General features: G+C 39.6%; 2 protein-coding genes across 2 annotated transcripts in view; one reads left to right on the top strand and one right to left on the bottom strand.

Moving 5' to 3' along the window:
- Positions 1-12,885, top strand: part of GNG10 (G protein subunit gamma 10) — a 484,859-nt gene that overhangs the window by 66,224 nt on the left and 405,750 nt on the right. The window lies entirely within an intron of this gene.
- LOC126937745 (olfactory receptor 2K2) lies at positions 4,286-7,631 on the bottom strand. Its single transcript, XM_050761451.1, has 2 exons — positions 7,502-7,631; positions 4,286-5,539 (listed from the first exon to the last, which is right to left on the bottom strand). The coding sequence occupies exon 2, from the start codon at positions 5,488-5,490 to the stop codon at positions 4,540-4,542; it is 951 nt and encodes a 316-aa protein (XP_050617408.1). The 5' UTR covers positions 5,491-5,539; positions 7,502-7,631; the 3' UTR covers positions 4,286-4,539.

The raw sequence follows: 12,885 nt of genomic DNA, 5'->3' as shown, positions 1-12,885 counted from the left end.
GGCTGATCTTAAACTCCAGGCCTCAAGTGATCCACCCACCTAGGCCTCCCAAAGTAATGAGATTACAGACCTAAGCCACCGCACCCAGCCCCACTCCTCCCTTTTCTTTACGTGCCTCTACTCATTTGTCTTCTTTTGGTTCTTCATGCCATGTTTTCTTTTGCTCCCTTGCCAGAGATACTCTCTACTCCTCCTCACATCATCTCTTTTTCTTCACATATCAGCCCAATATTTACTTCCTATTTCTGTGCCTTATCAAAAAAAGAGAGCGTAAAACTTGTATAACCCAAGTCAGTCCAAGAGCTTCTGTTCATGTCCAGGTCACTTTATCTACAAATGATACTTATCTTCTTTTCTTCTATCCAGGGAGACAAGTTCTAAGGTTAGATAGCTTAGATAGGTCTAAAAATTACAGCTATTTATATTGCTGAGAATGAAGGAATGCTAAAAGCCTATTATGTTATAATTACTAGTTTGCAAATGAGGAGTCAAGGCTGTAAGGGACATATGGCCCAATCATTCAGGTGATACTTGAATCCCTTCTATGAACAGACCAAGTACTGATTCTATTGTGAGCACTCTTCCTGTGTTCATCAGATCCAACACTCTTCCAGTGTTCATCTTATTCCTCATAAAGAGAGAAAGAAGAACTAATCCTACTTTTCTGTTGGAATGATAGATTTGTTTTCTGCAAATAATGTCTCCCAATGTATGGTCATCTCACAATCTATATCAGAATTTCTTGATGCTCCACCTATAACGATAGATTATTGAGGACCCGCCCTAGAGTCACTCAAATTATGAGTCATTCATAAATGTACATAGAATGCTCCATCTTGATCATTAGAATTTGCATCAAATACAGTACCAGAGGCCAAAGACCTGAAACAATAATTTCTAGCATATTTACCTTTTTTAACAATGTGCCATTTCTATTGGAAAAGTAAAGATAGTTAATCAAATGCTTTAGTCTTAAAGATTCCATGCTAAGAACTAATGACATTTTTGTTCTTTAAATCTAGGTAGATATTCTCACCACCACCACCACCTAACCACCACTAGCAATCAAAGAGAGGCATTCAACACAGAAATGGTCAAGTACCTAATTGAATAGCTATTAAAAGCTTATTACATGTATATTTTTATTCAATCAATGTTCAGTAAGCACTTAATTTTTTATAAAAACTATGCACTGAATGTCTGTCTTCTCTATGCCAGACTTGTGCTAGGTCCTGGGTATACAGTGGTAAATAAATTGAAATTATTATTGAATTACAAAGTATGATAAATGCTATTAATTAAAAAAAGAAACAAGAGGCTGGGTGCAGTGGCTCACACCTGTAATCTCAGTACTTTGGGAAGCCAAGGTGGGTGGATCACCTGAGGTCAGGAGTTCAACACCAGCCTGACCAATATGGTGAAACCCTGTCTCTACTAAAAATTACAAAAATTAGCCAGGTGTGGTGGTGTGCAACCCATAGTCTCAGCTACTCTAGAAGCTGAGGCAGGAGAATCACTTGAACCAGGGAGGCAGAGGTTGCAGTTGGCTGAGATCACGCCACTGCACTCCAGCCTGGGCGACAGAGTGAGACTCTGTCTCAAAAAAAAAAAAAAAAAAGAAAGAAAGAAAGAAAGAAAGAAACAAGAGAGCATAACACATTCATGAAACAAAAGAATTTTGGTGTGCTTAAAGCAAAAGATGTGAATGGTGAGTAATCAGATTATGAAAGTTTTTGCATGTCATCTTAAGGACTTCAAATGTTAGGGCAGTGAAACAGTGCTAAGGGATTTAAGCAGAGAAGTGGCATAAATGGATTTTTCTAAAGCATAAATCTAGTCACATAATCCTTCATGCAAGAATTGGTTCTCCATCAGAGGTAGTTCTACCTTCTCTGTCAAATATATTCCTCTTTAACAGTACCTCAAAAGGATCCCTTACCTGAGGCTCTATAAAAGTAACAATTGAAATTAGTGTTGATTGCGATCCAAAGAAAAGAATGCACTGTTTTACCAATAATTAACTTTAGTATTGCATATTATATATAAAGCACATTTATTATGCATATATAATATATATAGTTGTGCACAACAATGTTATGGAACATATGGCTTTAACTACTATTCTCTTAGCCAAGATCTGCTGCAAGGAGATACCCACCCAGGTTCTGTTCTGGGTCGTCTTCTGACATCTGGGTTATTTCTCATCTGTTTTGTTGTCCCATTCTGGTCTATATCCCATTCTAAAACACTTGGTTCCATGCCAATCTGCTCAGTTCCTTATGTCAAAGCTGATAGACTGACTACACAGGGTGTTCAGTCTCTGTCTCCAAAGTCTCTCATAGTTCCCTCTTTGAAGTAAATCTTCCAACTATTTCTATAGCTCTAGCTATTTCTGTTTATATTTAGAACCACACATAACAAATTCCAGAAAGCAGACAATTCAGTTCTATTATAACAAAATTTAGCTCTACTCAAATAAAAGCCTACTATAAAATTACAATGCAACATAACACTAAAATTGCCAGGCAATGATTGTGCCCATTGCACTGGGAAGATTGAGGTATCTAGGAAGAAACATAGTTACTTTTAGGATAAATGATTCCCTGTCGGCTTTCCCTTACCATTCCAAAACCATTACTGGGGACATAATTCCATTCTCTACTATCAAATGTCTCTTGGCAGCAATATCTGGCATCAAATTTGTCCCGTTGTTGGTCGGGCACATTGGCTTACACCTGTAATCCCAGCATTTTGGGAAGCCGAGATGGGCAGATCACTTGAGGTCAGGAGTTCGAGACCAGCCTGGTCAACATGGGGAAACCCCGCCTCTACAAAAAATACAAAAAATTAGCCAGGCATAGCGGCATATGTCTGTAATCCCAGCTACTTGGGAGGCTGAGGCAGGAGAATCGCTTGAACCTGGGAGGCAGAGGTTCCAATGAACTGAGATTGTGCCACTGCACTCCAGCCTGGGTGACAGAGTGAGACCCCGTCTCAAAAGAAAAAAAAAGAAATTGTTTCACTGCTTCCTCTCCAGAATTTTGCTATGTGGTTATTTCGAGTTTCTTTACATCTAGGGACGTGTAACAGAAGTCCTAAATGTATTTATTTTTATTTTTTTTATTATACTTTAAGTTCTGGGATACATGTGCAGAACATGCTGGTTTGTTACATAGGTATACACATGCCATGGTGGTTTGCTGCACCCATCAACCTGTCATCTACATTAGGTATTTCTCCTAATGCTAGAGTTAAGTAATCCAAAAGTCAACATCTAATGCTAAAACTTTTAAAGTATTTTATATTTTTAATTTGTCCAGTGAGTTTACATTCCTCCAGTCAAAACCCTCTTCCCTTCTCTACTCTAGAAGTAGAGATAGACAAGTAAGAAGGTACACATGGAGGCAGAAAGAATGAAGGAAAAAATCAAATAAAAAAGGAAAAAGAGAGAAACAAGAACTAACCCTACTTTTCTTTTTGAAAGATAAAGTTTTGCTGGAAATAACGTCTCCCAATGTATGGTCACCACACAATCTATATCAGAATTTCTTGGGGCTCCACCTATAACTACAGATTATTGAGGAACCACCCTAGAGTCACTGACTCAGAATATCTGGGAGTGAAGGCATTTTTAACAAGCAATATTTGTATGCAAATAAAAGATTTAAAACAACTAATATAAATATTGTCTCTATAATGTTTAAGTATTTATAAAGCAATATACCTCATTGCCCTTGTTTCTTCTTTGTAATTTCCCAAGTGGTACTTTCTTCTCAAAGTGACTGGTGTAAAGCTGATAAATGTGTTAATTTACTGAATGACTGCTGTAAACAGAAAAGGTACAAAATAACAGGAATACTTGTCAATCATCCAATGAAGAAAAAAGAAAAGCATGAATGAAAAAGACTTAACTAGTATATGAGTAGTATACTGGCATAAAAGCAGATACAATTTGCATCTTTATGTGCTTAGAAAAGCAAGGCTGGCAAGTGGAAAAATCAAGTAGGCATCATTGAATGCCTTACTCAGGGAGATACGGAGTTTTAATGAGGAGTCTGGAATAATGAAGGGTAATTAGAGAGCCACCCCCATGTGGTAAAACAAGGTCTGGCCAAGAAATCGGAAGGATGTGGTAATCCCAGTTCTACAGTTGTGTGATGTTGAGCTAGTCTTTTATATTTTTAAATTCTGTTTTCTCACTTGCACAATCAAGGCCAGTCTTTATTTGTTTCTTTATGCTCCCACCTCATTTGAGAAAGGGTTAAAGCACAGAAGATACACAAGATTTCTTCTGGAGCGAACATTTGATGACTCTATAACTCAAAACCTCACAACCGCAAAACACAAAAAGGAAATATTAACAAATGCAAATTGAAACCTACTATTGTTAATAGGCAATCACTCTGTGTACGCATCTCATAATTATGAAATTATATAGAGGTAAGATCCGATTAGAGTTCTAAGAGGTTGTATGTTGTCTAGAATTTCTCTGGTGAGCTCTGCCAGGGGCACATCTCTGGTAAAACCATAGGGACCCAATCAGAGATGTTCGTGTGTTTGATGCAATGGTATTTTGCCCAGCAGTTTCTTCACAGCATCTTTGACTTCCTTGTTTCTTAAACTGTAAATTACGGGGGTCAACATAGGGGTAAGCACTCCATAAAGCAACGAGATGATTTTGTCTATTTTTTGTGCCTTTGATGAAGAAGGCTTTAGGTACATAGAGAGGGCAGCCCCATAATACAAGATCACCACAGTCAAATGGGCGCCACAGGTAGAAAAAGCCTTGTTTCTTCCTTCTGCTGAGCTGATTCTCAGAATAGTGGAAAGGATGAAGATGTAAGAGATGCAAATTAAGAGCATTGGAATTGGCAAGAGGAGAATGCTGACCACCAGCGTGATCGTGTTCACGAGCAATGAACTTGTGCAAGCTAACTTTAGCACCGCCAGAATTTCGCACGTGAAGTGATCGATGAGATTCCCACAGAGGGGTATCTGCAGAGCTAAACTGGTTTCCAGCAGGGCAGTTAGGCAACCCGTCACCCAGGAGACCGTGGCCATCCGTGCACAGACGCACCTGTTCATGATGATGGAGTATCTCAGCGGGTTGCAAATGGCCACATAACGGTCATATGCCATCACGGCCAGGAGTACACACTCTGTGGAGCCCATGGCAAGGGACAGATACATCTGTACAGCACACCCAGAAAGGATAATGGTTTTCTGAGATGACAGCAAGTTCACCAGCAAAGTAGGAATAGAGGCAGATGTGTAACAAATATCCATGAAAGAGAGATTTCCAAGGAATAAGTACATAGGGGTTTTAAGGCGTGAATCTAGGATAGTGATTAAAATAAGAGTGCTGTTGCCCAAGAGGGTTGCCAGATACATTACAAGGCTGAAGACGAAGAGAACCACCTCTAACCTTGGGTACTGGGAAAATCCCTCCAAGAAAAAAATGCTCCAAATGGTGAAGTTTTCTCTTTCCATTTTCTTTCTTTCATCTATATTTATTCCAGTATTACTCCCTTCATTTAACCTGAGGACATAAAGAAATGAATAAAGTGTGAATAAAGTTAGGAAATACTCTCAAACATTTTCACTATTATTATAAATGCAATTTTACTACAAGAAATGACAGGACAGTGTGTTTATTGATGTAAGGGGGGAAGCAGGTTTGATCTATATAAGTTGATTCTTCCACAACAAAATTTAGAAAACAGCAAATTTGAAAAAAAAATATACATATTTAGTACTTGAATCTGAGCTCCTAAACCTATCCTTAGCACGCAGTAGGTCTTTAATAAAGATTTGAAAGTGACTGAATGAGGAAAAATATGAATGTACATTGAAGAAGTTATTGAGCTCAAATCAGAAAAGTAATGCAGATAAGTGAGAAAAGAAATGTACAATATGTACATTGTACATTTAATGTACAATAAAATGTACAATAAAAAGCAATATTGATCTTCACTAAAAGAAGAGGAGGAACCTTGAAAGAAACAAATAAATTTTAGGCCGGGCACAGTGGCTCATGCCTGTAATCCCAGCACTTTGGGAGGCGGAGGCGGGTGGATTGCTTGAGCTCAGGAGTTAGACCAGCCTGGGCAATATGATGGTGAAATCCTACGATAAATACAAAAATTAGCCAGATGTGGTGGCACACGTCTGTGGTCTCAGCTACTCAGGTGGCTGAGGCTGAGACAGGGAGGCAGAGGTTGCAGTAAGCCGAGATTGCGCCACTGCACTCCAGCCTGGGTGACAGTGAGACTCTGTCTCAAAAAAAAAAAACAAAAATTAAACCAACTTCATATGTGGAGGCACTGGGTCTAAATGAACTCTACCCTTTCCAGCTAACAGTTTGGGGGGCTGTACACTGGTTTCAAAAACGACTACAATGTAGTCAATGCTCGAAGCATTGTAGATACTAATTTGTGATTATATTTAAGAGCCAGCTTATGTCACACAATTTAATACTAACACATTTAATACTAATACATCCACTGTACAATTTCATTCATTGTTGAGCCCCATATCTTTGTGAGTGTGTGAAGAGTTCTAAAAATTATAGCCAGGCAATACATGAAAACCCATATATACAGGAAATGCAGAAACTAAATTCCCTTGGAAGATTACCATAAGATCTCTTTGAAAATAAGATTACAGGCTGGGCGCGGTTGCTCACGCCTGTAATGCCAGCGCTTTGGGAGGCCGAGGCGGGCAGATCACAAGGTCAGAAGATCAAGACCATCCTGGCTAACACGGTGAAACCCCATCTCTACTAAAAATACAAAAAATTAGCGGGGCATGGTGGTGGGCGCCTGTAGTCCCAGCTACTTGGGAGGCTGAGGCAGGAGAATGGCGTCAACCCGGGAGGCAGAGCTTGCAGTGAGTGGAGATTGTGCCACTGCACTCCAGCCTGGTGACAGAGCGAGACTCCATCTCAAAAAAAAAAAAAAAAAAAAAAAAAAGATTACAGAGCACATAGTTATAAATAAGAACACTGGAATTGGCAAGAGAAGAATGTTGACCACCGTCATGATCATATCCATGAGCAGCGAACTTGTGCAAACTAACTTTAGCACCGCCAGAATTTCACTTGTGATCAATGAGATTCCCACAGAGGGATCGCTGCAGGGCAAAACTAGTTTCTAGCAGGGCAGCCAGAAACAAAGCATTATTTTTTTTCTTACATTTCACATTATTAACAAAAAATTACTACAGAAAACTTACCTTGCTTCTTCACTCATATTGCCTTTTAATAAACCTTCAACCGTTTTCTTTCTCCACTGAGTCTTTCGTATTTTCAAATACAAATGTCCTTAAACATTGCTTTCATCTTACAAATTTCTCTGCCAAGTTTTAGATTTAATAGATTTCTCTAATAATAAAAAATTATTAGATTATTATAAAGCATTACTTCGAAGAAGCTTAATTTTTGTGCCACTGTTAAGACTAACAAGCATAAAAGTTTTTAAATGAAAAAAATCAGCCCAGTTACCTGAGATCTGATCTTTTCTGTTATTTAAAAAGTATTTAGTAGTAGCCAAGAAGAATTGGCCCTCCCATCTGAATTCCCTGTCACCGACTTCAAATAAAATGTTGTTTTATGATGCACTTCATAAAGTTAACTATGTCCAAGAAATAATAAATTAATTCACTTTTTAAAATGTTAAATGTTATGTAGAAAACAATAGTGCAATTCATTTCTTTCAAAATTGTTAACTCTTATGCCATAACTAAAAATATCAAAAGATAGCAACTGAAATATTAGGCAAATTTAAATCATTTGTTGTTTTGGGGGAATACCTGTTGTCCCTGAACAATTTAGAGTTCAGCAGTTAAAATATACAGAGGTTTGAAACTTCAGCTCCTTCAGGGATATTGTCCCAAAGATCCAATTATATCAAACTTTTAAAAAGTCAAATAGAGAGTGAACCACACAGTTCCTCCAAAATACTTTGGAAAACTCAGAAAACAAAGTTTTCTATTTGCTTTCTTCTTGTCAATCCTTAGCTATGTCAAGATTTTTTTATGAATGATTTCAGTGTAGAATACTTAACAGAATACAGAGAAAAGATGTCCCTAAAATATTTTGTGCAATTGTGAATTTAATTCCTGGTTTTCAGAAATTAGGGAAAGAACATTTACTTTTTAAAGCCGCAGAGAAATCACTGACTGCCCCAACAAGTGATCAGAAATGTTATTCAGTATACCCATACTGAGAGGATTGCAAAGCAATGAAACCTCGGTAGTAATGGGCACGTCCTAGATCTTTGTTTTGTTTTTGAGACAGGGTCTGGCTGTGTCACCCAGGCTGGAGTGCAGTAGCATGATCTTGGCTGAGTGCAGTAGCATGATCTTGGCTCACTGCAACCACCGCCTCCCAGGTTCAAGGGATTCTCCTGCCTCAACCTCCTGAGTAGCTGGGACTACAGGCATGTGCCACCACGCTGGGCTAATTTTTGTATTTTGGGTAGAAACGGGTCTCTACCACGTTGGCCAGACTGGTCTCAACCTCCTGAGCTTAAGCAATCCAGCCACCTCAGCCTCCCAAAGTGCTGGGATTACAGGCGTGAGCCACCATCCCCGGCCCCAGATATTAGTTTCTAAACACCATTCTCAACTAGCAGGAAACATGGCTCCTTGGAAAAATGACTAATACCAAAGCTAGGATATGGAAAGAACAAGATTAACTTAGTGTATCTTATCGAACAAGAAAATAAGAAATATGCAAAGAATGGTAGAGATATAGCAAAGGGTCATAGACACCCACTTGGTGAAGCTCCCATTGCTAAATTTAGGACAGATTATTTGAAGCATCAAAATAAAAATGATAATTGATCATAATTCATAGAATAATATAAAAATGTACGTATTCATTATGATGTAAATAAATAGAAATAGGAAGCTCTTCCTCACAGTAGGATGCCAAAAATTATAAATATAGAGGAATGATGTTAGAAAATAATCAATCACAGTTAAGGGTTTTGTAGGCAATAGATTACCATAGGTAAAATGTTGTATTAGGTTAATGTAGGCAGTGTCGTTGTTGAAGGTAAAAGTTGGATGAACAGAGTATTTACATGGTGTCAAAATATCTCACCACAAATTACTTAGTAAGTTTAAAGATAAAATAATAACTTTACGGTGGGGAGGCCTGATGTTAACATCACCAATATTGGGACAAATAGACTCCATGTACATTCTGATACGAGGTACTGAGAACACATTATCACTTCTGCGGTATTCCCATCAAAATTAAATCACCAGAATCTAACCATGAGTGTAAACCAGACAAATCTAAATGTAGGGATATCATGCAACATAATCAGTCTATACTTTCCAAAAGTACAGACAATTCTCAAAAAATGATATACAAATGGCCACAATAAATATGAAAAAATGCTCAACATCATTAATTATCAGGGAAATGCAAATCAAACCCACAGTGCAGTACCACCTTACTCTTGCAAGAAGGGCCTTAATCAAAAACTAATAGATGTTGGCACAGATGGGATGAAAGGGAAACACTTTTACACTGCAGGTTGGAATGTAAACTAGTACAACCACTATGGAAAACAGTGTGAATATTCCTTAAAGAACTAAAAGTAGATCTACCATTTGATCTAGCAATCCCACTTCTGGGTATCTACCTAGAGGAAAAGTCATCATACAAAAAAGATACTTGCACACATATGTTTATAGCAGCACAATTCACAATTGCAAAAATATGGAACCAGCCCAAATGCTCAACAATCAATGAGTGGATAAAGAAATGTGTGATATATATATATATATATATATATATATATATATATATATATACACACACACACACACACACCATGGAATACTACTCAGCCACAAAAAGGAACGAAATAATGGCATTTGCAGCAACTCGGATGGAATTGGAGATCAGTATTCTAAGTGAAGTAACTCAGGAATGGAAAATCAAACATCCTATGTTCTCACTCATAAGGGGGAGCTAGGCTATGAGGATGCAAAGGCATAAGAATGACACAGTGGACTCTGGGGACTCAGGGGAAAGGATGGGGGACTAGGGGACAAAAGACAACATATTGGGGATAGTGTACACTGATTGGTATACCAAAATCTCAGAAATCACCAATAAAGAACTTATCCATGTAGCCAAACACTACCTGTTCCCCCAAGACCTACTGAAATAAAAAAGAAGAAATAATAAAATTTAAAAACTCCTAATTTTTTTTAAAAAGTGTCACAATCAGGAAACAAAAAGAAAAACCAAGAAAATGTTCCATACCTGAAAGAGACAGGACAACTAAATACGATGCATGCCCCAGCATTGAATCTTTTTTTTTTTTTTTTTTTTTTGAGACAGAGTCTTGCTCAGTCACCCAAGCTGGAGTTCAGTGGCGCAATCTCAGCTCACTGCAAGCTCCGCCTCCCGGGTTCACGCCATTCTCCTGCCTCAGCCTCTCGAGTAGCTGGGACTACAGGCACCCGCCACCACACCTGGCTAATTTTTTGTATTTTTAGTAGAGATAGGTTTTCACCGTGTTAGCCAGGACGGTCTTGATCTCCTGACCTCATGATCCACCCGTCTCGGCCTCCCAAAGTGCTGGGATTACAGGCGTGAGCCACCGCGCCCAGCCAGCATTGAATCTTAAATCAGGAAAAAATGGGCTATAAAGGACATTATTAGGACAATCGACAACATTTGAATATGGCCTGGGGATTAGATATTCATATTCTATGAATATCAAATTTCCTGGTCTTGATGACTGTACTGTGGTTATGTAAGATAATGCTCTTGTTCTTAGGAAATACAGACTGAAGCATTTAGTGTTAAAAGGGCAAAATGTCTCCAATTTACCCTCAAATCATTGGTAAAAATTTGGTTTTTAAAAATTATGTGTGGAGAGAAGATGCACTTATTGCCACATTTTTTTGCAAGTCATGCAGCCTCCATATTTTCTGTGTTCTTATGACAGCTCATTTACTCTGGATCGCTGATGGCAAATTTCCAGAAAGAAGACCCTCAGAAGAACTTGGTCCTACCATATGAATAAGCAAATTGTTTCCTTCTTAGGAAAAGAAGGAACAACAACTATATTGAATAATATAAACATATAAAACAGAGCTAATTAAGTGGTAGGATTATATTTTGGGGATAATGGGCTACAGTAGCCCATAATAGCATGAGCTTGGAATAGTGAAACTGGCTAAATCCAATAGGCTTGTTTGATTGTAAAACATACGAAACATGATAGCTAATGACTTGAAGTTTTAATAATATTAATCTTGAAACTTTATTTTTCTAAAAGTCAGCACTCACAACAAATCCCTCCCACCACCATACAGCAAGACAACAAGAATTTTAGAAGAAAATTGACAACGAGATGACCGTCTATGGAGAAAATCTGAAAGAATCAACAAAAAACTGCTGGAACTAACAATAAGCAATTCCAGTAAGGTTTCAGGAAACAGGGTTAATGAACAAAAGTCAATTGCTGTCCTGTATACAAGCAAAAAAGAAATGGAATTTGCATTAAAAACACAACATTGTTTACACTAGCGTCCCTCCCCCACAGTGATATACTTGGGCATAGATCTAACAAAATATGTGCATGATCTATATAAGGAAAACTATAAAACTCTGATAAATGAAATCAAAGAAGATCAAAAAATCAGCTCTTTCCAAACGGGCCTGGCAAGATGGCCAGATAGGAACAGCTCTGGTCTGCAGCAACCAGCGACATCAACCCAGAAGGCAGGTGATTTCTGTATTTCCAACTGAGGTACCCGGTTCATCTCACTGGGACTGGTTAGACAGTGGTTACAGCCCAGGGAGGGGAGCTGGAACAGGGTGGGGCGTTGCCTCACCTGTGAAGCACAAGGGCTTGGGAAACTCCCTCTGCTAGCCAAGGGAAGCTGTGAGGGATCATATTGTGAGGAATGGTGTACTCCAGCCCGGATATTGCACTATTCCCAGTCTTTGCAACCTGCAGACCAGGAGATTCCCTCGGGTGCCTACGCCACCAGGGCCCTGGGTTTCAAGTACAAAACTGGGCAGCTGTTTGGGCAGACACCAACCTAGCTGCAGGAGTTTTTTTTCAGACCCCAGGAACCCGGAACCTGGCACCTGGAACACCAGTGAGGCAGAACTGTTCACTCCCCTGGAAAAGGGGCTGAAGCCAGGGAGCCAAGTGATCTAGCTCAGCAGATCTCACCCCCATGGAGCCCAGCAAGCTAAGATCCACTGGCTTGAAATTCTCACTGCCAGCACAGTAGTCTTAAGCCAACCTGAGACGCTCAAGCTTGATGGGGGGAGGGGCGTCCACCATTACTGAGGCTTGAGTAGGTGGTTTTCCCCTCACAGTGTAAACAAAGCCACCAGGAAGTTCAGACTGGGTGGAGCCCACCACAGCTCATAAAGCTGCTGTAGCCAGACTGCCTCTCTAGATTCCTCCTCTCTCGGCAGGGCATCTCTGAAATAAAGGCAGCAGCCCCAGTCAGGGTCTTATAGATAAAACTCCCATCTCCCTTGGATGGAGCACCTGGGGGAAGGGGTGACTGTGGGTGCAGCTTCAGCTGACTTAAACATTCCTGCCTGCCAGCTCTGAATGAGCAGCATATCTCCCAGCACAGCAATGGAGCTTTGCTAAGGGACAGACTTCCTCCTCAAGTGGGTCCCTGATCCCCATGCCTCCTGATTGGGAGACACCTCCCAGCAGGGATCAACAGACACCTCATACAGGAGAGCTCTGGACATCTGGTGGGTGCCCCTCTGGGACAAAGCTTCCAGAGGAAGGAACAGGCAGCAACCTTTGCTGTTCTGCAGCCTCTGCTGGTGATACCCAGGCAAACGGGGTCTGGAGTGGACCTCCAGCAAACTCCAGC

This window comes from Macaca thibetana, chromosome 15, assembly GCF_024542745.1.
Source record: "Macaca thibetana thibetana isolate TM-01 chromosome 15, ASM2454274v1, whole genome shotgun sequence".
Classification (NCBI taxonomy): domain Eukaryota; kingdom Metazoa; phylum Chordata; class Mammalia; order Primates; family Cercopithecidae; genus Macaca; species Macaca thibetana.
The sequence above is the reverse complement of the archived record's forward strand: the minus strand, read 5'-3'. Positions and strand labels throughout refer to the sequence as shown.

Excerpts from the sequence above, each read along its gene's own strand:
- LOC126937745 (XM_050761451.1), bottom strand. The coding sequence starts at position 5,490 with ATGGAAAGAGAAAACTTCACCATTTGGAGCATTTTTTTCTTGGAGGGA.